The sequence below is a fragment of the Pyrus communis genome, chromosome 7 (genome assembly GCF_041283825.1).
Source record: "Pyrus communis isolate YQ-2024b chromosome 7, ASM4128382v1, whole genome shotgun sequence".
Lineage (NCBI taxonomy): Eukaryota > Viridiplantae > Streptophyta > Magnoliopsida > Rosales > Rosaceae > Pyrus > Pyrus communis.
This window is the reverse complement of record NC_142571.1, coordinates 1,494,207-1,520,158: the sequence shown is the minus strand read 5'-3', so window position 1 is coordinate 1,520,158 and position 25,952 is coordinate 1,494,207. Positions and strand designations below refer to the sequence as shown.

General features: G+C 37.3%; 2 protein-coding genes and 1 pseudogene across 2 annotated transcripts; 2 read left to right on the top strand and 1 right to left on the bottom strand.

The window, feature by feature from the left end:
- Positions 1 to 7,358: 7,358 nt before the first annotated feature.
- Positions 7,359 to 12,478, bottom strand: LOC137734872 (ubiquitin carboxyl-terminal hydrolase 24). Its single transcript, XM_068474182.2, has 7 exons — positions 12,044 to 12,478; positions 10,863 to 11,525; positions 10,520 to 10,707; positions 9,392 to 9,639; positions 8,613 to 8,758; positions 8,272 to 8,448; positions 7,359 to 7,897 (listed from the first exon to the last, which is right to left on the bottom strand). Exons 1-7 carry the CDS (start codon positions 12,056 to 12,058, stop codon positions 7,712 to 7,714), a joined length of 1,623 nt encoding a protein of 540 aa, XP_068330283.2. The 5' UTR covers positions 12,059 to 12,478; the 3' UTR covers positions 7,359 to 7,711.
- Positions 12,479 to 14,565: 2,087 nt separating this feature from the next.
- Positions 14,566 to 15,746, top strand: LOC148695431 (PKS-NRPS hybrid synthetase cheA-like; annotated as a pseudogene).
- Positions 15,747 to 19,851: 4,105 nt separating this feature from the next.
- LOC137733780 (glycosyltransferase-like KOBITO 1) lies at positions 19,852 to 25,272 on the top strand. The gene is made up of 11 exons (XM_068472964.2): positions 19,852 to 20,310; positions 21,292 to 21,441; positions 21,638 to 21,690; positions 22,262 to 22,370; positions 22,496 to 22,630; positions 22,779 to 22,823; positions 23,484 to 23,671; positions 23,758 to 23,899; positions 24,321 to 24,367; positions 24,496 to 24,583; positions 24,732 to 25,272. The coding sequence occupies exons 1-11, from the start codon at positions 19,960 to 19,962 to the stop codon at positions 25,017 to 25,019; spliced, it is 1,596 nt and encodes a 531-aa protein (XP_068329065.2). The 5' UTR covers positions 19,852 to 19,959; the 3' UTR covers positions 25,020 to 25,272.
- The last annotated feature ends 680 nt before the right edge of the window (positions 25,273 to 25,952 follow it).

The following is a 25,952-nucleotide window of genomic DNA, read 5'->3' as shown; positions in this document are numbered from 1 at the left end:
GTAGGGCCGAGGGGTCCGAATGGAAGGACCATGGTGTTGGTGGCCGAGCACCATAGAGTCAAGGCCGCCATAAGCAGCTCCTTATCCATGGTAATCTCCATAGTCGATAACAGGATGGCATCATAGATGCCGAGGGCTTTCCATTCCTCACCGAAGGTTGATCTCATTCGATCCACCCAGGCAGCCCAGGCTGTAGTGGTCGAGGGCCAAGCTCCTTGAGGCCGAGCTAAGCACCATTTGGACCAGTCGAACCCCTGGAGCAGGGGTGTTAGGCATTGCTCTTTGAGAAGATTGGTGATACACGACGGCACTGCATCCCTGAAGAGGGGGCCCAGAATCTGATGAGAGGTAGCCATGTCATTCTCAAAGCGTAGTGTTTTGATCGCATTCCGATCAATGAAATCTTTGCATTTGTTGATCTCGTCAGAGAGCTTCGAGATAAAGGAGGCCATTTGGAAAGGTGATGGGAGAGAGTTTGGAAAACTGGTGAAGAAATCGCAGAAGGAAGAACGGGAAGGGTTTTGGCTTGAACAGGTCTGAGAGAATTGGGATTTTGGAGTTTCTGAAAGCGTAAGATGCGAATGGTGGAAAAGTGGGTATTTATAGGCTTTTCAGAATGAATATCAAACGTCTGAAATTCGGAAGGCGCTGGAATTAAAAAAGCACTGGTTTAATTTTGGGGGAAACTTAACCCGGAAAGATTCCAATCATTTCGGATATGTTGGGAACCTGCGAAGAGGGGATCGAGGAGTCGAAAATCCAGGACGCACGATCGCGTGCGGCGCCAGTTTCAAAGCATTAATGAGGATAAGACGTTCCAGTTAGGGCACGGTTTCGAGGCTCACGATTGAAAGTTTTAAGAGCAGCGGAGAATCGACACGTGGCCACGCGTTGGGGGCAACGAGGAAAGTGCAATCATGTCTCATAAATGCGCAGGAATAACGGTCATTAAGGAAGTAAAATCCAAAAAGCAATAAACGTTTTCGCTTCTTCAAGGTCGAGGCCCGACCAAGAGTTAACGGTCGGCGACCTCAGAAGCGAGGGGGCAATGTTTGGGCCTAAAATATTATTGCTGGGCCGAGCAGCAGGATGCGCTCGGCCCAAGGTGATGACAAATAATATGGGCCGAATAATAAGGCCCGGGCCAGCTGGCAGGGTCAGCCAAATCCTAAAAAGTCCAGATAAATAGAAAGGTCGAGGAAGTCCTGGTACAACTAGGATTCTCGACCAGCAAGGAATGAAGTCCCGAAAAGAAGGAAAATTCAGAATCCCAGTGGGAGTAGGTTTGTTCGAGGAAGAGGCGAAGTGGGACAAGGACTCCCAATCCAAATCGGAGTCGGATTCAAGGAATGGGGCACTATAAATACAAGAAATCATGCAAACGGAAAGGACCTTCAACTCAGCATACAATTGCCCTGCGCAAAACCTCTCAATCACCTTGAGATTTTTCCTTTTCTTTTTCCTGCCGACACACCTTCAGTTTGGATAAACAGCACTGTGGAAGCAACCGGCGAGCACCTTCAGTTTGGATAAACAGCACTGCTGCCGCAGAATCAGCCGACCAAGAAGCATCTTCAGTTTGGATAAACAGCACTGCGTCGAGGCCAACCGATTATCTATCCAAGTCTCGGTCGAAGAAGGTTTTCGAACCTTTGTTGGCAGAGGTCACCTTACTAAGCTTTCTCGGCATAGTTAGGTGTTATGAATTACATTGCTCGGCGTACTGGTTGCCAAGTGGTTTTATGATTGGATACTCACAGGTGAGTTTCAGGGTTCGGCATTCCGACGGCCGAACTACGTTTACCATCAAGACATATATCACGTTCGAGTACCTGTGCCCATACACCTTGGTCTCGATTCGACGTGCTTATACTCTCACGAATATAATCACAGTGACCGAATCGGGCTCGGACGATTTGTGAACTCCGCAGAAGTAGCAGCCTTGTCTTCAGGCTGTAGAACCCAGAGACCGAGAGTGTTCCTTCCTCGGTCGCAATCGCAAGTTAAAAGAAGTCAGCAACGCGCTCAAAGCTACATCAACAGATTTTACTCCTCGGCCAGGCTCGGCCGACGAGTTGGCACGCCCCGCATTCGACCGAAGGACGTAGTTAGCTTATTAGTTACTCGGCCTGCGCGCCACGTAGGTTTTGTAATTTTTAGGATCAACAACAGCATACGGTAAAAAATCTAAAGGTACTAGTGAAGAACACTATCAAATTTGGTGCCGAGTTTATAATTCGAACAATTTCGGATTTCAGACTCATCAATCCAAAACCTAATTTGTGTCTAGAAAAAGAAAATTACACGTTAATTTGAGCCAAAATTCAAAATTTAACTTCTCCAACAATCTTTAAGAAATTCACATAACGTTTAAACCTCTAGCAATTTCACAGCGCTCGACCAATAAAAAGTAAATTAATAGGAAAATTGAAAAATCACGCTCAGAGAGAGAGGCGTACCGATCGGAAAGCGGAATGACGCGCGGGGTGGAATTTGGCGACGGTGTCGCGGCGGATGAAAGCGTGGTCGAGCAGAGAGCGACATTGGAAGTCGAGGAAGCCGAGGATCTGAACGAAGGAGAAGTCGTGCCTCTCGACAACAAGCTCCGATCCAAAGGAAAGAGGTTATCGTCTGCTCCCTTTCTACAGCAGACCTCTGGGCCCATTCGCTTCCTCCTTTTGCGCCATTTTTCTCCTTACCTTTCACTGAGCTGTGACAGAGTGGGCACGGTGTGCGGTTCGGTCCGGGTCCACCTTAAATTCGAAATCAGAAAACTTCAACAGGATCGATGCAATGTTGTTCTGTTTAAATTTATGAAAAAACACAAATGACTTCAAATCTTTTCATCTTAATAAAAAATTATCTGATAACATTATTTAATAACAAAGATAAAAAAAAGATTAAAAAAAAAAAAAAAAAAATCTGCGCTGGGCGCGCTTACACGCCCACCTTCCACACTCCTCTTTTTCGTTGTCAGTTGTTGTTAAGGTCATTTTCAACCGAAGTCAAAGGGCTTGTTTTAACTTTGTCATAAAAAATATCTCTAATAGAGGGCCAAAGAGTATAGGGTCAAACTTAATTTATTATTTAAAAACTACAACTTAAATTCAAATCCAACGGGTAAATGACGTCAGCATAACCACCCAAAGAAGCATGGAGTAGACATTTAAGTTTTATGTTGTTAAATGTTTTTAAAAATGTTGTTTAAGTTTTATGTTGTTAAATGAATAATTTTTATGTTGGTTAATGTTACATCCAAGCCCGGGACGGATCACTTTCCTGGCCCGCTCCACCACCGTAGCACGATATTGTCCGCTTTGGACTTACCATTCCCTCACGGTTTTGTTTTTGGGAACTCACGAGCAACTTCGCAGTGGGTCACCCATCATGGGATTGCTTTGGCCCCCTTCTCGCTTAACTTCAGAGTTCCTACGGAACCCGAAGCCAGTGAGCTCCCAAAAGGCCTCGTGCTAGGTAGGGATGTGAATATACATTTAAGGATTACTCCCCTAGGCGATGTGGGATGTCACAATTCACCCCCTTAGGGGCCCGATGTCCTAGTCGGCACACTCGCGGCCAGGGTTAAGCTCTGATACCAAATTATCACATCCTAACTCGGGCGGGACCACTTCTCGGGCCCGCTCCACCATCGTAGCACGATATTGTCCGCTTTGGGCTTACCATTCTCTCACGGTTTTGTTTTTGGGAACTCACGAGCAACTTCCCAGTGGGTCACCCATCATGGGATTGCTCTAGCCCCTTTCTTGCTTAACTTCGGAGTTCCTACGGAACCCAAAGTCAGTGAGCTCCCAAAAGGCCTCGTGCTAAGTAGGGATGGGAATATACATATAAGGATCACTCCCCTGGGCGATGTGGGATGTCACAATCCACCCCCGTAGGGGCCCGACGTCCTCGTCGGCACACCACGGCTAGGGTTAGGCTCTGATACCAAATTGCCACATCCTCTGGGCGATGTGGGATGTCACAGTTAATGTCATTTAATGTTGTTTCATATTACTTAATTTAAGTTAATGTTGTATAATGGCTTAAGAAGTTATAGGAAAAAAATAGAATTTAAAAAAAAAATATGAAACAAATTTTGTAAAATAGAAGTTATAGAAAAAAATAGAATTTAAAAATAGAAATTTTAGAAAAAAAATTAAACTATAAAAAAAATTAAAAAAAAGGGCTAGCTGAAGTTAACTAGTCGTTGCATTTGAAAATTTGGCCTAGCATTCTTGTCGGATATAACCAACAGGAATGCTCACATTTATGGTCAACCCTTTTGCCCTTTCAGATTTCGTGGGGTCCACGAGCCCTCTGGCCTAGCCCTCGGTTGGAGACGATTTTCAGGCGTTTTTCGGCCCTTTGGACCTTTCAGTTGGAGATAGCCTAAGAGAGAAAGAGAGAGAGAGAGAGAGAGAGATATATATATATATATATATATAATTTTTTTTTCTTTTTTTAAGAAAAAACTTCAAATTAAATTACATTCCTCAATTTTATTTATGTGGTGTTGTTGCTCAATAGTAGTTAAGATGATTAGAGATTTTTCAATGTGCCCAGAATATGGGCTGGTACACTATGTATCTTTATATAAGTGGTGAAATTCTTGTGTTAAAAAATTAATAACATAAAAAATAAAATTTCTCACCACTTACACAATAACACATGGTGTACCACTTATGTTACAGACACAACGAAAAATTTCTCCAAGATGACACACAAGCTCAATAAATTAGATGGAGAGCTACATGTAATTATTGTAGGTATGTAAAAAATGTGTGGGAATTTTTAGACATAATTACCGAGAACATAATCTTCTTAAGTTTTTTATTTAAAGGATTACTTATGTGTTCATCGTTTTCGGCGCAATAGGACCAAACAAGGTCTAAGTTTCAAACTTTATGAAACTGAACCAAGAATTAAACACTGTTTATAAAACTAGACCAATAAGTAGACACTATTTATAAAACTAGACCAATAAGTAGACACTATTTATAAAACTAAACCAATAAGTAGACACTATTTATGAAATGAAACCAAGAATTAGATACTATTTCTAAAACTAAACCAATAGGTAGAAACTATTTATGAAACTGAACTATACATTATTTATCAAACTGAATAAAAAATTAGACAATATTTATGAAACATGACGAATAATTAGGCACTATTTATGATGGACCAATAACTAGGGCATTATTTATAAAACTGACTCAATAACCCCTGCACTATTTATGAAACATGACCAATAACTAGTCACTTTTTATGAAAATTGACCAATAGCCGGGCACTCCACGACTCTTTGATGCTTCTGCCCTTGCTATCTGTTTGCAGTTTGCAATTCCATTTTAACGTCAAATACAAACTAAACAAAAAAGAAAAGAAGCTGAGAATTAAGCAAACTGGATCACAAACCAAGGACTCTTTAGAGATATATGATGAGAAATTATACTCAACCAACGAACCAATTTGCACTATATAATATAAACCCTAAAGCTAAGAGTTAAAAAAAGCTGAGAATTAAGCAGCCTGGATCATAAACCCTAACCCTAAATATTAAAAGTAGCATACCAAAGGGAGTCGCGGCCTCTTTTTTATTCTCCCCCTGGCAGGATGATTCCGACCCGAGTGCGCGGATCACGGGAACGGAGTGTATGCGGCGGAAGATCACACCATTCGGGTTCGGAAACGGTCTCACGGCGAATGGACGGATGAAGCATGGTCCAGCGGAGAGTGAAAGTTTGATCCATGATTTCCATTTTGTCAATTCGAAGAGAAGTCAGGAGATTGTGGCCTGTTTAGTTACACTAGGTTTGGACGGAGAATTATTTAATTTAAAAAAAAAAAAAAACCTCCTTTTCTTGGATTTTTATTTTTCATAAACTGGAACTTACACTAAAAATTGATGGGGATTGCAATTTTTTTTTTTAACAAATGATTTTATCTTTCAAATTCGTCTTTGGCGAGAATCGAACCTAAAACCAAATTGTTTTTGGCGAGAATCGAACCTAAAATCTCTCAATTACAAATGGAGATGAATACCACTATACCGTAATACTAAATGACAATTTTTATTGTATCCCTTGAATTTGTATTATAAGAATACAAGTTTAGAAAATAAAAACATTAAACTGGTCATATAATTAATATCTAATTTACCTCTTATACAACCACTTAGTATTACGGTATAACAATATTTCTTATCAATTATAAATGAGAGGTTTTAGGTTTGGTTTCGCCAAAAACGAATTTGAATCATATTATTGCTAGCCCATTGTGAGGCTAAGTCCATTCCCCTTTCCCTTAGTGAAGATAACATTATTTCTTAAAAAAACAAAAAAAAATTACCTCTTCTACAATGAAATTTGATCTCCTTTTGATTCTTCATATATGTCCAATATTTATGTAAATCATGAATGATGTGCATTTTTGTGTGAAAACTAAGGGCCCGTTTGATATCCTACCCAAAAACTTTGATTGTTCCTAAAAATAATTTTCAAATAACATCACTTAAAAACAGGTTTCTTTTAAATCTCAAAACTTCAAAAAATCTGTTTGGTTGAGTTTTTAAAAATAATTTTTTTAGTTTGAATTCAAACTACCTTGAGCAGAAATTGGAGGAGAGAGACAATTGGGAAAGAGAAGAGATGAAATAGTTGGCGAGGAGAGAGAAAGACAGGGTAAGGGTGAGGAGGTAAGGGAGAGAGCAAAAAATTACGGTGAGAATGTGAGGAGTGAGAAGAAAGAGAGGGTGATGAGACAAAGGCTAAGGAGGGAGAGAGAAGACAATGTGTGACGTGGGGAGAGAGGAAAGAGAGGGTTATAAGAGGAAAAAGAGAGGGTTAGGAGAGAGCAAACAAAAGATGTTGAGGAGAAAGCAGAAAAAACTCTAAAAACTCACTTTCAGTATTTTTAAGAAATAACCTATGTTTTTAAGTTAGTTTTGATTCCAATTTTTAAAAAGAATCCTACCATACAAGAATTCAACGCCTAAAACTCAAAAAGTGTTCTTCAGTTAAAACAAGTCCTAAATCCCTTGTGCATTTTTGTGAAAAAACCAAATCGTTTCAAAACAAAGATACTAACTCCACCTCTGTAATCCAATTCAGGGTAATTTCATAATTCACTTCCGAATATTAGGCGGAACCTACTCATTTTCTAATTCCCACAAAGCTAATGAACTCTGAAATGTTTGGGAAGGCCTGCAATTCGATTCTCCCTACTCCTACCCCATTTGGTAAACACGCCATTGGCGTACCGGCACACCGAAAAATCTTTCTTCACATAATGGTCGTGCAGCAGAACAGGATGTAATTGAATAATTAAAAGCATTCACCAAATATAGTTGAAGATTAATATCAAAACATTCACTTGATATAAATGGGGGCACTGGCCTCTCTCTCTGTCTCGCTATATAAATATTTATATATATTACATCACAACAAACCTGAAAACTGCTGCAATCAGACAAGTTCAAAGAATTGTTACAGCCATTTTCAAAAGCATCGACGATCGGATGGAGACTTGACCAAAGTTTATCGCATCGACCCCAGGGGCCAGAGAACTGGTGACACTCCATAAACTATATGAACGAGAGGGGTCTCTCCAGTGGGAAGTGAGTTACTCCATGGTTAGCTTCCACAATTGTTCGTAAACGAAGACATAACCCTGTTCATGCAGTATACTACTTGTTTGAACTGCCCATTTATAATTGTTTGTAGATGAGGACATATGCCTGCTCATGCAGTACTTTACCGGTCCCAATTGCCGTGACCGACGCATCGTCAAACCGTAGCCACTGACCGGCATAGAGAGCATCAGTTGTGTAATGTCCCTTTGATGGCTCTCCCCCATGATGAGTTATTGTAGCAACAAGTTTGTATTTTCGACCCTACAGAAGCGAAGGATGGAAAAATAAGCACCAAAAATAGTATTTGAAATTCTGCCTACAACTGCCACTAGGTATGCAAACCCTAATTGAAAACAACAAGACTTGTTACAGCTCGACAATAAGGAAAATTCGGTACTTCTTTTCTTCTTTGGATAGGGTTTAGCGTTATCATTCATGTTTATAGGTTACGTCCTACTCCTACCAGACATCATCCTACCAGACACGTCAAAGAAGACGTACTGAAAACACACTATAACAGCAAACTAAAACTCAATAAAGTATCAATCAGAGTCGATGCACCCTTCATCAAGAAGAAATAAGGGTCACGAGATAAAAGTTCAAAAAGTGTTTAATTAGATATAAAAGAGCATCACCTCAGTATTTGGAGAAACAAGCAATTCACGACCCAACACCAATTCAAGTGGAAAACGCACGGGTTTATCCAGCTTAGTGCTTCCTTGGCTTCCATAACCAAAACGCATCAAGTGCAATATCATTATCTTTGAAAGGGTCTGTATCTTTATTGTTTTGCTTGCAGTCACAATACCACCCTGAAACCGATGTAGAAGTTTAATATTAATAATAAAATGTCATAATGATACAAAGCCTAGGAGGTACCATAGGACTTATATAGTATCTCGGTTGCATTAATACCTTGGAATTCTAACAATTTTATACTGGCATACATCAGAAATTAAAAAATAGCAATGAGTACCTTCCCAGCTGCTGATGTTCGATACCCATCAAGAGTTTCTGGTGCAGAAAACAACTTAAGTGCATCTTCAATGGTACGAACAGCTTCAGGGTAAATATCAAGGTGGAGCAATAAATATGGCTGAACAGTAGCGGAAGCTTTATTTCCTGCTCAACAAAAACCAAATGAACACATAAACTCCAGATAGAATCAACAGTGAGTGGGCAAAAAACTACAGAGCAAACCTGACTGTTGACATCAGGAGTTCCTTTCGATGGACCAGTAAATAGATACTTTGGTTACAAATATGATTAAAAGCTTCAGCTATATCTCTTCATCTAAAAAATCCCTAGGAAACAACAGAAACATTTTAAACTACATTTCCAACTAGGAAGTCCTTGACATTGGTGTACATCATCTAGAATGCCAAATATGGCATCTAACTTGGAACCACAGAAATAACCATGAATCCCTGCTAAAACTCATGTATCATAGATAATTTAATTTTTCTTCAATTCACAGGTCCACAGGAAATATGGAATTCAAAATCTGGAAAATCAGAAAGATATACTGTTCAAGCTGTATTTAAATTTAAAATTTTCAGACATGAAACCGTGTGAATCAACATTAACTGTTACCTATTTGAATTATGAGGAAAAACGAAAAAGTTAAGCTACTCTAGCCTGAGAATGCAAGTGCTAACGAAAAGAATTCAATAACACAAAGATATATCTAACAAAGCTGCTAGCAAAACTATAAAAACTTAAATGGCAATAATAATAATAACGCAACCGCCACACCTCTTGCCTTCACCACACTTTTCAATTGTCCTCCAAAAATATCACTCAATTCTGAAGGAACAAAACTTTGTGTCCTGGTTATTGCAGATGTATTCTTTGGACCAACTGTCTCCCATTCATCATCCTCTGCGGAAGATATGAGAGTTGATTTGCGCCCGTTAATGCTTGGGGATTGTCCTTCACGCTTAAGTAATTCACCATGCATCTGATCCATGATGAAGCTAAGGAACTCCTGAGCATCTTCTTGTCTGAAAAAACACCAACAGTTTCAAAAGGAAACTTAATATAGAAACTGGAAACTTCCTCTGTAAGCTTTCAATTATATTTCTGAATAATTGATTTGTACACTGTGAAGACATATATATATATAGCCTTTGGCTATTTACAAAGATACCCCTTAACTGCCTAACCTTATAACAGTTCTAACTAACTACAAACATTAGCACAGCTAATTACATTTAGAGATAACAAACTATTTAACAGTAACTGAAATGGGTGACTTGTCATTTTCCCTAATACTTAAAACAAATCAAAAGTAGAATATAGACATATAGATATAATGGCCATAGATATGCTGGGCAGAAAATATTGGCAGTAAAAAATATTGGCCAACTCAAAATAATAGAGAAGATTAACCTATTTGTTAAAAAGTTTTACGATCAACAATTAATTTCTAAAAACTCAGGGTCTAATCCCGTACTACACATTACATTCCTTGCAATTGGTGTAACAATCCAAAAACAGAAAGGAAAACATAGCAGGTTTTCAGAAAATATGACAACATATTCAGTGGAAACACCATAACTGCAGGCATCTTGATTGTGCTATATCAGACGGTGGCATTTTTTCTAACCATCACACAAAATTTCAAGCATGAGAATTGTCAATCAAAATTGATAATCCGGAGCAAAAACTATAACCTATCAACAGAAATTTTACAAAAACACAAGGTAACAAAATTACAACTGACATAATTGAGAAAAAAGATTGCAATCCATGTCTGACCTTTCCTCTTTATTTAGAAAGACTAAATAAAATTAATCACCAAATATACAGGGAATAAGAAGGCTTAAGATATAAATAAAAAAAACTAGAACTGAAAAGTATCAACCAATATCAGACACAAACCTTGGCCTGCCGGAGATGTTAGTTGGCACATCTGGAGTGAAATTCTTAAGAACGCCTTCAAACATGGCAGGGCCAAAAGGCCTACCAGTCTCGAGAACACTTGCATCTTTGTTCTTCGAACTTGAACCACTAGGCATGTCAAATTCAGAGACGAACTCTGCAAATGCACTCAATGTTGGAAAGTCAACCTAATCAATTCAAGTTTAAACGAGCAACATATCAGTCAAGTGATTTGTCAGAAAAAGAACCAGGGTTAAGCTAGGTAGCTACTCATTTCTGAGCAATTCTCCTAAAACCACAAGCCAAGGAATTGAACAAACAGATAACAATGAGGAGAAAGAACCTTAGGAACTTTGAGTGTTCTTAATTCCTGAAGAAGCTGAACAAAGGGAGAGCATGATAGAAGGGCCTGCAGGGTTGCATTTAGAAAGCACAGATTTCCTGAATTGATTAGACCACGAGGCAACAAGATTTTAGAAACAGTGACAGGCGCATTTGAAGCCTTCTGAAGTTCCCCCTTAATCTTAGAAACAGATAAATCATCAACACAGCCATTCTGCTCTCTATTCTGCAATTCCAGACTTGAAAATTGATTGGAGAGACCACCTTCGTCTTTGGATAAAGGCAATGAAGTTAAGATAACATTATCAGTTGCCACCACTTTCACACCATTACTATGGGCAGAAACATTAACATAATTATCAGTACATCCATTTTCTGTCGGAGTGGCTGTCGATGCAGGTAAATTATCATCTGCTGCTGTTACAGCCTTAACTTCATTCTGCTTATTAAGTGAACTTAAGGGCTGAGATTTGGTGGGCGCTTTCAAAGAACTTTTCTGTCCGCTTGATTCACCATTAAATTCACCAGAAGATTTTGGAGTAACAAAATTTATAGACCCAAACTGCAATACATTCTTTTCCACAGGCTTTTCCGCCTTCCCAGGTGATTGCTTTAGCAGCAACGACCTGGTCTCATCTTCAGAAAATGACCCAAATACTAGCAGCTGCAGACAAGAAATAACAACAAAAGTCAGCAGGCTTTCAAGCACATGAATGAAAGAGTAAAACCCAAACCAATAAAAACATTAGTATTCAAAATCACATTATAACCTAGCAGTAAATCAGCACGAGTTCGGGCAACCAGATGCTGACACAGAAATGATCATAAAAACTTTACTTCTGCATTATTACTCAACAGATAATTTAGAGCCTAGTGAGATACAACAGCTATTGTCAAAACGGAGTTGCCATCGCCATCACAATAAATTTCCACAATTCATATACATTTTAGTTTTAAACTTGGCAAAAATGAAGGCAAAAACACCCAAAAACTTCGCATTCATCACCAGACCAATAGAAGTTTCATCCAAGCACGAACTAATTCACAGTCACACTACCCAAATTTACAACCTTCCTAACTAAAAAACTCCACAAAACAAGTAAAAATTCATCGAAATAATCCGCCTCAAACGAAAATCATAACGGAAATACAAACTTGTCAAATGTGAAAGAGAAAACCCACCTTAGAATCACTCATTTCGTTTGCAGAACCGAATCAGAAACTCCAGAGACGCCCAACGAAAAGCAGGAATTTTGTGTGCGAGAAGATTGAGAATAAGGAACAAGTATGTGGAAAATGTCAGAACCGGAACCAAGAATTAGGGTTTTGTGAGGCCCTGAAGGAGCAGAGGAGAAGAGAAGGACGTCGATTGAAGACATGAAAGGAGAGGGAACTGAGAGATTGGTGAAGGGAGAGAGCATTTACCGAAGAAACCCTCTTCAAGAACCTCCTCAACAAACCCTAACATCGACTGCACAGAGAGAGAGAGAGAGAGAGATGATTAGGTTTAGGGGACGGTGTGGAAATAGGCCTCTTTGTGTTCGTTTAGGTGAGGACCTGTTGAGCATGGGCATTAGAGCATTTCCAGCGTGGGAAGGCCCCCAAGGGCTACTACCTATTAAATCCCCTTCAATGAATAATGAATAGTAAATGTCTTTAATTAACACTAATTATCTTTTATATTTTCATCCTTAAATTGAATAGTCATGACAATAAACAATACAATATTAGTATTTTTTTTATTTAATAAAATAATAAAAAATAATTTTATTTGTAATTTCGGATATGATTTTTAATCGGTCTCATTACGCCACATGTAATTAAATAAGAAACTACAATCAAAAGTATTTGAGAAAATATAAAATTGTGGTCTAAGGTGGAAGATAATGATAAGAAATTTATAGAAAAATTAAATCATTTTTTTTCAGATTTTTTATTAAATTTTTACATTTTTATTAATTTTTTGTTTTTTTATACATTTTTTATTAATTTTATAACGTAATTGACGTCAGCCTCGCATCAGCGCTCTCAAGGGCCCACCCCTAGCCCAATTGCTGCATGGGCTAGAGCAAGGGAGGCAGCCTATTGGGTGTTTTTGGTCCCCTATCCACCGAGCTATGCCCTTCGATGGACTTGCTCTTAGGCAGGCGCCTATTTCGCCTGTGCATCGAATCACTTTATAATAAGTGCTTGTGTTAGAAGAAAAATGATTTTCGCATATTTTCTTTTAGCTTTCAGCACATTTTTGCTCATTTATGTTTATTGAATTTTTTTTTTATTCAATTTATTAGTTAGAAATTGATATAAGTGTGTAGGAGTAGAATAAAAGTGTGTGAACCACATTTATTGTTAGAAATGTCTTTTTAGTAAACTGTTGAAATCTATATTATTATTAAGGGACCATTTGATAAGTTTCGTTTTCAATTTTTGTTTTTATTTCTTTTAAAATTAAAAAAAATGATAAATATTTTCATTTTTTAATTTAAGAAAATAAAAGAAAAAAATAAAAGCTATTTTCTTGATTTTGTAAATTTTGGTTTTCAATTTTAGTTTTTTTTTTTTTATTGGACTGTTCTTTGTATATGTGTTTTTTATTTTATTTTAGAGGAGCTTTCGTGTTGTTCATGTGTGACATCCCACATCGCCCAGGGAAGTGATCCTTATATGTATATTCTCATCTCTACCTAGCACGAGGCCTTTTGGGAGCTCACTGGCTTCGGGTTCCGTAGGAACTCTGAAGTTAAGCGAGAAGGGGGCTAAAGCAATCCCATGATGGGTGACCCACTGGGAAGTTGCTCGTAAGTTCCCAAAAACAAAACCGTGAGGGAATGGTAAGCCCAAAGCGGACAATATCGTGCTACGGTGGTGGAGCGGGCCTGGGAAGTGATCCGCCTCGGGCCGGGATGTGACATCATGGGTTTCAAAAGGAGTATTTATCAAATATAGCCAAATATTAGCCCCTAAATTCAGAAATGTCATTTTTTTATAAAAGCTTTCAAATGTATCCAAAATATCACTTAAATAGACATAAATAGCCTTAAGCTTTTAAACCTAATAAATTAAAAAAAATAAAAAAATCGAAACCCTTTTAGATTAAGAATTCTCACGGCAAAACCTAAAAAATGGTGGAAACCTAGTGAGGCATCAACGGTTGGTGGAGACATAGATGGTTAATTTCTTGCATTTTTCCTTGTCTACGTTTTCTCTTTACTTTTGTAGTTTTTTCCTTCGTATTTAATTTTCCCCTGCAACTTGAAGAAACAAAAACATGAGGTTTTATGATGATTGTAACACGGTTTACACTCCATTATATATTTATTTTGAGATTAACATCTGAATAGTCATGAGGTTTGTATATTTTGTGGTTTGCAATACTCGCCTTGAGAGATTTATTTTGTGTTTTTTTTCTTTTTCTTTTAGTCTGCAATTGTCGATTAACTGTACCAATAATTTGGCCAATATTAAATTAATTTTTTCAATATGTATGTCACTTTCTCCTTTGCCTATTGTTTTGCTTATATATTCAGAAAATGTCTAGTAATATGCAATCTAATGAACTCAGTTCTAACCGATCAGATGTTCACAAGGGTAAAAATATTGTACATGAATTAGACATGGCAGACCTATGCAATTCAGATAGAGATATGGTTATAGGTCAATTGTAAGAGACTAAGGAGGTTTAAAAAAAAAAGTTGGGTATTGATGCTATGAAGAACAATTATGAATTCAAAGTGAAGAGACCAAGCAAAGAAAGGTTTGAAGTTGATTGTGTCAGCGATGAATGCAAGTGGAAACTATGTACCTCTAAATTACGACAATCATCCTATTTCAAGGTCAGGAAATACATTACTATGCACTCATGCTCATTAGATGTTATCAATCGCCATCATCGACAAGCAAGTAGTTCTCTTATTGGTCAATGCATAAAGTCTAAGTATGAGGGTGTATCACGAGTACATAGACCACGTGACATCATAGAAGATGTACGGAAGGACATGGGTGTGTGTATAAGTTATGTGAAGGCTTGGAGAGCTAAGGAACATGCAATGGAGTTGGTTAGGGGATCACCGGAGGAATCTTATGCATTACTTCCATCTTATTTTGCTATGTTAGAAGCCAAAAATCCAGGTACTATAACACATATTGAAACTGATGAGAATAATTGTTTTTTGTAATATTTCATGTCACTTAGACCTTGCATAAGAGGTTTTCGAAGTGCTATTAGGCCAGTAATAGCAGTTAATGGGACGTTTTTAAAGGGTAAATATATTGGCACCCTATTTGTTGCTACATGCATGGACGACAATAAACAAATATACCCTCTAGCATTTGGAGTTGGAGATTCAGAGAATGACGCATCATGGAATTGGTTTTTGACAAAATTACGAGGAGCAATTGGGGAAATTGATGACTTGGTGTTCGTTTCTGATAGACATGAAAGCATTTGGAAGGCTCTCTCAACTATTTTTCCCAATGCCCATCATAGTGCATGCATATTTCATATAAGTCAAAACATTGGGCACAATTTTAAGCATGAGAGAACACACAAACGGTATTTTACAGTTGCCAAGGCATACAGAGTTCTTGAATTTCATCATCTCATGACAAAAATATATAAATCGACTATGAGGTGGGTGATTATCTTAATTTGGTTGGATACAAAAAGTGGACTCGTGTGTACTTTGATGGAAAGCGGTACAACATCATGACAACAAATATTGCTAAATGTCTTAATGCAATCACCAAAGATGCTCGAAAGCTACCTATCACACGATTTCTTGAGTATTTAAGAATCAATATTCTCCAGAAGTGGTTTTATGAGCGTCGAACCAAGGCAACCAAAATGAATACACATTTGACATATTGGGTTGGTGCGAGAAAATAACAAGCAAAGGATTATCATTCCAGATATTTTACTTCATTCACTTAACTAGAATTTATTTTAATTTATCTATTCAATTTTGGCACATTTTGATTTGTTCTCAAGTTTTTGAACTATTTTACTGATTCTTATATCAAATAATCTGTAACTTTATCCATCAGTACCATGTTTAGTAAAGAATAAATATATGTATGTTTGCAATGTAAGAAAGTAAAGTTAAAAACTTGGGTTTGACAAAAAAAAAAAAAGTTAAAACCGACATTAATGTAACTTCAACGTAATTTTGTTGTAGTTTTATGCCAATTGCTTTTTGTAGTTTTTATACGAATTTTGTTTTTTTGTTGTTGTTGTTTAGTTCTTCTTTTGTTTGAGTTATATATATGTGTGTGTGTGTATGTGTGAATATGTAGGTATCACTCATCACAGCTTACTCATTTTATATATACGATGGATCTCGTATTGAAGTTGTCAATTTAGAGGAAAAGAGTTGCACATGCCGGCAAATTGATCCTAACCAAATACCTTGCTCACATGCTTGTGTTGCTTGTAGACACTGACAAATTTCATATCATCCTATGTGTTCTTATTATTATACTAGAAACTCCTTGGTCATTGCGTATACAGAAGCCATATGACCAGTTGGTGATCAGACCGATTGGATAGTAACTGATGATATGCGTGAAAGAATTGTCCTACCACCAATTACACGAAGCAGATATGGTACGCGCAAAGAAAAGAGGATTTCATCATGTGGAGAAGAAAAATCAACTCGATGGTATTCTAAATGTGGTTCAAATGGCCATTATAAGCAAACTTGTAGGAATCCCATTCAACTTCATCCTACTTTGTAGAATCCTTTTAAATTTACAGTTTAATGAATACAATTTTCTTTATGTCATTTTATTATTTATATTGGTTGTACAAACCTTTAAATTTGAGACAAGTGAAAGTTAATTTATTATCATTTGTTCACTCTGGTATATTACCTTCTTCATCAACTTCATCTATATTCCTGATTATCTTTACCAGTGCTTGATGTATTGTTCCATCTTCCCTGTCAACTACTAGATTTTCAAAGGAAAAGTTATTGGGTTACTATTAGCCGAAAGACTAGTATAAGAGAAAACACTAATTTTAGGTTTTTCCGTGAGAATTCAATCATCTAATAGGGTGTTGGTTTTTTTTATTTTTTTTATTTTTTTTATTTTTTTTATAATGCAATGATATATTTTATTTTAAATTTATTAGATTAAAAGTTTAAGGGTATTTGTGTCTATTTAAGTGATATTTAGATACATTTGAAAGTTTTTATAAAAAAAATGATATTTTTGAAATTAGAGACTAATATTTGGCTATATTTGATAAATACTCTTTGAAAGAAAGTCTCATTGAATTCATTAAGTCGCGAACTATTGTTGAGTATATTTGAAGCATTACAACAACAAACGCGGATAACAAATAAAATATGGAAAACATATTCTCCATATGAATCTTTTGGTATTTGTTCATGTTTGTGTGGTGAAAAAAAAAAAAAGCTATGAAAAAGTATTCAATAAATTAGAGTTTATTACATGCTTGACGTATAGCAAGAGGCTAATTTAGTTTGAATACGAATCTAAATCAAATATTGCATTATAAACCGTTTATATATTGTTATAGTAGATTGATTAAACAATTTTAACGAATAAGGACAAATCTACCACTTTAAAAAGTCTTTTAAAACCTTACTAAGCCCTTATTTTGACACGCTCGACCCTGATATCCTTCCAAACATCAGGGTAGACACGTGTTGGCCGACACTCGAATGTGACGAATCCATACTAACATGCATGTGTAGAATGAATATGAATAAAATAGTATAAATTTAAATACAATGATTATGCATATGAGGAACGTGTTTAAAGCATACAACTACACTGAGATACTAAAAAGGAAATAATATAAAATTTGAATGAACAAGATGATGGGTCCTACACCGAGAGGACTCGAAGGTACTGATGCGGGTGTGCCTTGATGTTGGAATTGTACGCCTTGATTCTAAGTCCTGAGGGGGCGCAAAACAAACATGAGTGGACCAAGTTGATATATAAATAATACGAAAACAGTTAATCTTTAACATACTAATCCCCAGGTTTAGAAAACTCGTATATCATAATAAGTAATAAGTTTTACGAAAACCCTAGCATGCCATAATACCTTTCATAAAACATATATCATATATATTGTGCTAACTAATGGTATCATATATAAGTATCTTCCGACCGAAGCCAATAAAAGTATCATCGCACAGAACAGTGCCTTACACACGCCCGCCCGAAGGCAATATAAGTATCATTGCCCGTAGGTAGAACAGTGACCACTAGATAGGCACAAAATATTGAATATAATCTTTCCAGCATAAGTATATATCTCAATGGAGCTTAATAGCTCAAACATTATATCTCAAAACATCTTCATAGTATATAGTCATCCTTCATATATACTACAAAGAGAGTAAAAATCGATAAATCATGGTATGCCAAAATATTCTAAGTAAAACATGATAATCATAAAGCATGAATCCAATTTTCTCACAAATGTTTAATAAAACGTATCCATAAAATCATACTTTCATGTATGCATTTCTAGTAGTAAAATCATGCATTTTGGAAGCGGTCTACTCACAGATACTTTACCGTCGAAGAGCCACGCAAACTAGCAAATATGGAAATGCCGCTAACAAATGCACCTAAGCACATAAAGGGTCCAATTAATAAAACTTTATTCAAACGATTGAATTTGGAAAAAAAGACATCAGACACAGGCTCAGGACGTCGAAATTAGCTTAAGAGGGGTCCCGGACAAAACCTAAAAAAGTTAACGTTGACCAGTTAATGGTCAAACTGGTCAACGGTCAGCGTTGACCAGAAGTCAATAGTCAACCGGGTCCAATGGGTTGGGTTGGATCCAAATTGATTCGGGCCTTGGGTTTGGGTGGGTTGGGCCTAATGGGTTAAGGGCTTGGGCTGGTTACATGGCCAAAGGGTTGGGTCGGTTGGGGGTTTTGGGTTGGGCAAATGGGTTGAGAACTTGGGCTGGGTTCCAAACTCAGTTTTTGGGCCGAGTACAATTAGGTTTCGGTTTAGGACTGGGCTAGGCTTATTTGGGTTTTGGACTTAGGGCCTGGCAACTGGGTTGGGCTTGGCCCAGTTTCCTTTGCAAGTCGCTGGAGTCCAAAAAAAGGGAAAGCCGATTTTCGGCCGGGAAAGTTCCCGAGCTCCGATGGAGCTCAAATCTCAATTAAAAGTCACCATAATATACCAAATTAAAGCCCAGAACCTAAGGAATCGAATTATACCTTCCTTGGGGCTAGGTGTGGCCGAAAGGTGGTTGGAAAATGCCTGCAAACCTTCAGTATTCGTCAGAAAACTGGGCAAGCATTCCCTCGAGTTATCTTCTGTCCTAAACCAGTCCAAAATACACACACATGTGCAAAATCGAACCACAAAGATGTATGTACAAGATTTAGGGCATTCTTGTGGCATACCTTGCCCGGAGGGACGAGGAACGCGCCGAAAAAATGATGTGAGTGGTCTCGGTCCTTGTAATTGTAGAGGGAGAAGAGGAACGAGGGAGGTCCGAGGGAGAGTTAGCGTGTGTGTGGGTGTGTATATGTGTGTGATGGTCCTCGGGGTAGACAAGGTGCAGGGGGGGGAAAAAGAGAAGGATAGAGCTGTGAGGGGAGAGATAAGAGTGATAGTTGAGGGGGAGAGATTCGAGAGTGAGAGAGAGAGAGAGACTTGGGCCTCGGGGAACAAAACCAAAACAGATGGGCCTTACAGGTACACACATTAAGACTCGTAAATAATTTTTAAAATAGAAATATCCCAAACCAAAATGAAATTACAACATTGCCATTTCGTTCTGTAAATTCGGAGACGGGTTGTTACATATTTAATTACGGCCAATTTTATATGATTAATGCTATGGAGATTAAATTTGTCTTGTAAACCAAATGATGTGTTACCAATAAAAAATGAACACGTTTATCAATTATTAAGTAATAATTTAATTATTTAACTTCAATATTATTTAATTTATAAAATTTTACCTACAAATATATGGCATTACTCATTTTATATTTTTATTTTAAAAGACAACCTGTGTTTCTTGAACTCCCAGTAAAGCTTGTAATGTAAAGACCATCAACGACTCTCACGACCGACAAAAAACGACCATGACCAACCACCACCACAACCACCTCCATGCCCCTCTCCGATCAGCCCCACCATCCTCGTCCTCTCAAACCTTTACATCGAAGCTCCTCCTCCTCCTCACTCTCCTCCCCCTCTCTCTCGCTGCCTTAGCTTTCATCCTCCAATGGCGTGGCGGCATCCCCGACCCCACCACCCGCTGGTCCCCTCCTGGTTCCCACCACCTCTTCCCTGGCATGGACGCATCTCCTCTTTCCTCCGCCGTCGTCCATTCCTCGCCCTCCGATTGCCTTAGTCTCGGTCGTTCAGCTTCGCCTTCGATTCCCTACTATCAGAATTGGAAGTTGGATACTGTATCCAATTTAAGACCAAGGGTATGATTTTTTCGTTCTTTCATGGATTGGAGGTTGATCTGATTCTGGGTTTTGCTTGCTTTGGATTTGGGTTTAGTGGGTTTTGTTTGTACTGCTGTGTTTGAAATTTTGAAATTTCTGAGTGGTCGTGTGGATCTGTATCTGGATTTTCCTTTTTGTAGATTGAAGTTTATGGCTTTGAGGCTGTTTATACATGTACTGTTCACTCCATATTTCAAATTCTTTGCATTTTTGCTCACAAATATGTGACGAATCTCCAAATTCAGTTAAACTCGTCTAAGGGGAATTACTGGGGCGGTGAGCAACAATGCTGTCCTCTCATTGATCTCAAATGTTGTGAAATGTGAACTATGTTCATCCTTTTTCTTGCAATATCCAACCCAACCTTGCTTTCCTAATATACTTGTTAATGGGATACACTAGGCGGTATGCTTCATGCTTGCGAAGAAGTTGTCTTCTGCTACGAATTAAAGTTTGAAACCCGTGGAGTCCCTTCTCTACAGATCTGATATCCTGCACAGCTACAGAGTGTTATGTATGGTCTAGTGTTTATGCATTAGCGGCTTGGTTGTCCAATAGATAAACATAATACAATTGTTTCATTAACAACCTGTGCTTGCAGTGAGAAAATATGATAACACCACCATTTACTTATCAGACTTTATCATCCTGGTATTCAGAGTAATTTGTTGGGTAGTGGAACTTGATTGTGTAAGTTACGTATCATTTGAACCTTCCTGTTCTATCGTGTTAAATTTTGGGAAATATGCCCCTTCTAATCCTTTTTAACAAGTGTGATGCTCTGCATATAATGCGATGTCTTGTTTCATTGTTTATAGCACTTTAAATTTTATGTAACCCAATTGTTTGGATGATCGATGATGGTTTGTTATGTAATGAGTGCTGCATACTAATATCAGGATGGTTTGCATTTTGGGGGAATGCATTTTTCGTCTCTTATTAAGTTAGAGTTTTGTGCAGATATGTATTACTACAAGTACGTCAGCTGGTTTAGAACAGATTTTGCCGTGGATGTTTTATCACAAGGTTATTGGAGCTACTACCTTTTTCTTATTTGTGGAAGGAAAGGCTGCATCTCCTGAAGTATCTAAAGTTCTGGAGTCTATTCCTGTGAGTTAAATAATACTTCACTCTGACTGCCTACGTCCTCTTCAGTTGCCTTGTTCTCCCCTTTATTTTTCTTTTCCGTGTTTTTTTTTTTTTAATTGTAATCTTTTTTAATATTTTACAAATGCATTTTTCCAATGCTTAATATGGTGAAAATTACAAATGCATTTTTCCAATGCTTAATATGGTACTTTATCAGGGAGTAAAGGTGATATACAGAACTAAAGAGCTTGAGGAACAACAAGCTAAAAGGTGAGTTGATTCTGCCGCTGACACTTGGTGCCTGTCTTGTGCTTACTATAATGTAATCTTCTAGTATTGTTAAGACTTAAGACTCCTGGATATTTTGATTAACATAACCAACATCTCTAAATGCTTGAACATCTTTTATTTGTTTATCCTTTTCCTGTAGACTGGTAGATACACACACATTTATACATACCAACAATCCAGCTTTGGGACGGTAGCCGGAATGTGGCACCAGGATGATTCAAATGACCCTCTGGCTATTCAATTTGCGCAATAAAAAAAAGCAAAACACAGTTGTTTAGGGCTTTGGTTGTAACTCCTGATTTCAGGGATACTAAGTTCGTGGAGTTGAGAGTTAAAATCTAAAGAATAAGCCCTAAATCAACTCTACACAAAATAATAACCTTGTAGGGAAAATGTATTGAAAGCGACGTTACTGTGCTGTTTGAACAGCAAGCACAGTTGTTCAAATGGTGGACATATCAGCAGTGCTGTTGCTTCTGAGAATAATTCTGCATACATTTTTGCTTAAATCACTAATGTTTTATGTTTCTTGTTCTTTTGTTACCATCAGTCGGATCTGGAATGAGACTTGGCTGTCCAGTTTCTTTTACAAACCTTGCAATTATGAGCTATTTGTGAAGCAGTCTCTCAATATGGAGATGGCTATTGTCATGGCAAGGGTATGAAAGATTTTTCTCATGTTACTTGTGCCTATGTTGTTACTTTTACCTTGTGATGAGAGGTGTTCTTAATTTATTAATCTCTTTTGTTGCTTGGGATTTTGTGTTGCATATAAAACTATTAGGATGCTGGAATGGACTGGATAATTCATGTTGACACAGATGAGTTACTGCACCCAGCTGGGGCCAAGGAGTATTCTTTGAGGCAGTTGCTGCTTGATGTGCCTGGGAATGTGGATATGGTCATTTTCCCGAACTATGTAAGTGAAATATTCAGTTACTTTTAAGTTGTGTACGTGTAAAGATGATTAAGCATTCTAGGCTTGTTATTTTTGAGTATTGGCGCCCGTTTCAGTCTTTATGCATGTTATTCAGTGATTTAACTAACTGGTTGTTTGTTTTGTGCAGGAGAGCAGTGTTGAACGGGATGATATTAAGGAACCATTTACTGAGGTGAATCTCCTCTGTTGTCCATCATTATTGCTTCTTACTTGCTTCAATAACTTTCATTAGATCTCTGAAGTTCAACAATTACGAGATTGATATTTGCTATTCTATATGGGCAGTCAGCTTGGTAAGGTCTAACCTGCATACCATAACTTTGAATTTGTGAAGAGTTTGTAACCTTATCCATAGTCTTAGATTTAACATCCTGGGAAACAGCAGTATGTTGTTGTTACCCCGTTGAACTATGCAAGGATATGGTTGTTAGACAGTGACAAGCATATATTCCGAATTTATGGATCAGACCAAGCATGTTGTTCTAAAATTTTACCAAGATCTGCCTCTTTTCATATCTAGACATAAAACTTGGAAGTTAGTGTGTTAGTTCAAATAAGGGCATATTCTTTAAAGACAAGTACGTAAGTGTGGGATTAGAGTGAGTAATATTTATCATACAGATGGTGCTGCATAAAGATTTGGTAGTTACGAGCAGTAGAGTCGTAGACAAGGTCTTTCTGACTTTGTACTTCCAGAATGAGAAATAGTACTTTAAATAAATGTATCCCAGTTGATTCTAGGAATGCTTCACTTCATGTTTATTTTTACATTTCAATTAGCATGCATGTCCTGTCTTTGTCTTATGCCTTGCTCTTGTATCTACGAAATCAGGTTTCCATGTTTAAGAGGAATTATGACCATGTACCAAAAGACACATACTTTGGTATGTATAAAGAGTCAGTTCATGGTAACCCAAACTACTTTTTGACTTATGGAAATGGGAAATCAGCTGCTCGAGTCCAAGATCATCTTCGTCCTAACGGTGCACACAGATGGCACAATTATATGAAGACCCCAAAGTACGGTAATTTTATGTTGGAAAGAACAGTGTTTTGGGGTCAACTTATTGGTGATGGTAATCATATGTATCATATTTCCTTCTTAGCGAGATCAAATTTGAAGAGGCTGCTGTTCTGCACTACACATATGCCAAATTTTCAGACTTAACATCTAGACGTGATCGATGTCGCTGCAAGCCTACAAAGGAAGATGTCAAAAGATGCTTTATGTTGGAGTTTGACAGATCTGTGAGTTCAATTCTTTAGTTAGTTCTTTCTAAACTCTCTAACTACCGGTACAAGATCATCGAGCATATAATGCGATCAGTTAACTTTGTAAAGTTACCGAGTTGGTCCATGCAATAGAGTTCTTGAAAATTTAAATATATATCTATTGGTAGAGCGGTTACTTGGAAATCTAAAAGGGAATATAGTTTTTCCAACTCCAAGCATAACTTAAAGTGCTCCATATCGGGCAAAGTGGTCTTCTAAAACCATTTTGCAGATTTGGCTAATATTCTATGAGATTTGTAATAGAACAGTGGACTTGTCTTTTCCCTTATATTTCCTCTTTCTTTTGGTGTAATAGCTGCGAGCTCTTGAGCTTGCTTTTTCGTTTGCATTTCATCGTGCTAACTCTTTCATATACTAACAACATGTACCATTGCAGGCATTCATAATTGCATCAACTGCAACCAAGGAGGAAATGCAGAAGTGGTAAGATTTTCTTTACAAGTTATTACATTTATCTTGATCCTCCTTTAACTTTAAAATTTGAAGTATGGTGAAACCTTCTTTTTAATCCTTTATTGTGAATTAAAGTCTGCGCTTGGCTTTCGTTCTAGGTACCATGAACACATTGTGTGGGATGACAAAGACATAAGAATCAAACTTTTGAGAAAGGGAATTTTGACTCGGATATACGCTCCCATGGTAAGCCGATCAACCCAAACTTAAATTTTTTGTAGCTGATCAACTCATTTAAATAATGTAATTAACAAATGATTTTCATGAAAGTATTGACAAAACCTCAAAATCTAAATTGAATCGTTTTAAAGCTTTCACTCACTGTACATTTCAGGCCATAATAAAAGGACTAAGGGAGTCGGGCGTCTTCAGCTCCGTTATTGCATCTGCCCCAACAACTCTCTCAAAAGAAAAGTTTTTGTTGACCATTAATGGTAGTAGCTCCTCGAAAGCTGCTGCCTCCGAATCCCACCCGTCATTGAGGAAGATTGGTAGAAGCAGAGAGAGTAAGGCTACTGCCAGGAAGGCCTTGGATATTGAAACTGCTGAATTTCAAGAAGTGGCTGTTCCACCATTGTCCCCTCCGGGAATGGACGATAACCAGGCCAGTGTGGAAGTGTAAAATAAGGTCCTTTATCATGATTGAATCATTAAAATACATTACGGAGTAGGTTCTACAAAAACGTGTATCAAAAGTTGTGTAAAAAAAACTGTTCCACGGATCTGGCCCTCTATTCATGCATTATGAGTGTAATCTATTCTTTTCAATTTTGTATAGTGAATGTAACATTTAAATTGAGAATTTGAGATTCACATGTGATATTTTTAACCCTTGGCTCCTTTGGTCGGCAAAATACTTTGAATTCGAGCACAAATGCGATTAGATTCCTTTTTCTTTCTTGCATACAAAGAGGAACGCTTGCCTACTTTAAAATACTTTGTGGTCAATTCACAAAATTGTGTTATATGATGGAAAATATTCATATTATAAATCACTTTATAAATACCATTTCATAAAAAATTAGTTAAAAATAAAATCGTTTAGTCAATCAACGGTAACAAATAGATGAATGATTTGTAATGCGTTTATTGAATTTGACTGATTCGTAATGCGTTTACTGAATTTGACTATTTGTTTTTTTACAGTATAATGACTAAACGACTATATATATATGCACATATTTTTTCATAAAAATGTTTTTTACTAAATGATTTATAATATGAATGATTTTGATCATAAACACAATTTTTAGTAAATCAATAACAAGGTACTCCCATTCCATACAAATAAGAAGTGAGATTTATCTATGCTATTATTAAGAGAACCTTTCTTGTCAACTTTTTGCCACTTTTTTTTTTTTTCTATTTTACCCTCACTTTTGATACACAATATTTACATAAGATAAAAAATATGCACTTATTAAGAGAAATTGTCCCACCATCATTTTTTCATACAGGTAAATGAAATCATGATGTTTTTTGGATATTTTGAATGAACTGAAGCGGCTGTGCTTGAGGAGAACGTGGTAGGAGGTGGACGGTTGAAGAAGCTTTA

What these genes read in the sequence shown, in the direction of transcription:
- LOC137734872 (XM_068474182.2), bottom strand. An exon ending in GAACACTCAAAGTTCCTAAG is followed by an intron (nt 10,708 to 10,862) that starts GTTCTTTCTCCT and finishes TGAATTGATTAG; the next exon opens with GTTGACTTTCCAACATTGAG. An exon ending in TTGTTTCTCCAAATACTGAG is followed by an intron (nt 7,898 to 8,271) that starts GTGATGCTCTTT and finishes TCGCTTCTGTAG; the next exon opens with GGTCGAAAATACAAACTTGT.
- LOC137733780 (XM_068472964.2), top strand. Translation starts at nt 19,960, where the DNA reads ATGACCAACCACCACCACAACCACCTCCATGCCCCTCTCCGATCAGCC. An exon ending in GAGGAACAACAAGCTAAAAG is followed by an intron (nt 21,691 to 22,261) that starts GTGAGTTGATTC and finishes TGTTACCATCAG; the next exon opens with TCGGATCTGGAATGAGACTT. An exon ending in AATTATATGAAGACCCCAAA is followed by an intron (nt 23,672 to 23,757) that starts GTACGGTAATTT and finishes TTTCCTTCTTAG; the next exon opens with CGAGATCAAATTTGAAGAGG.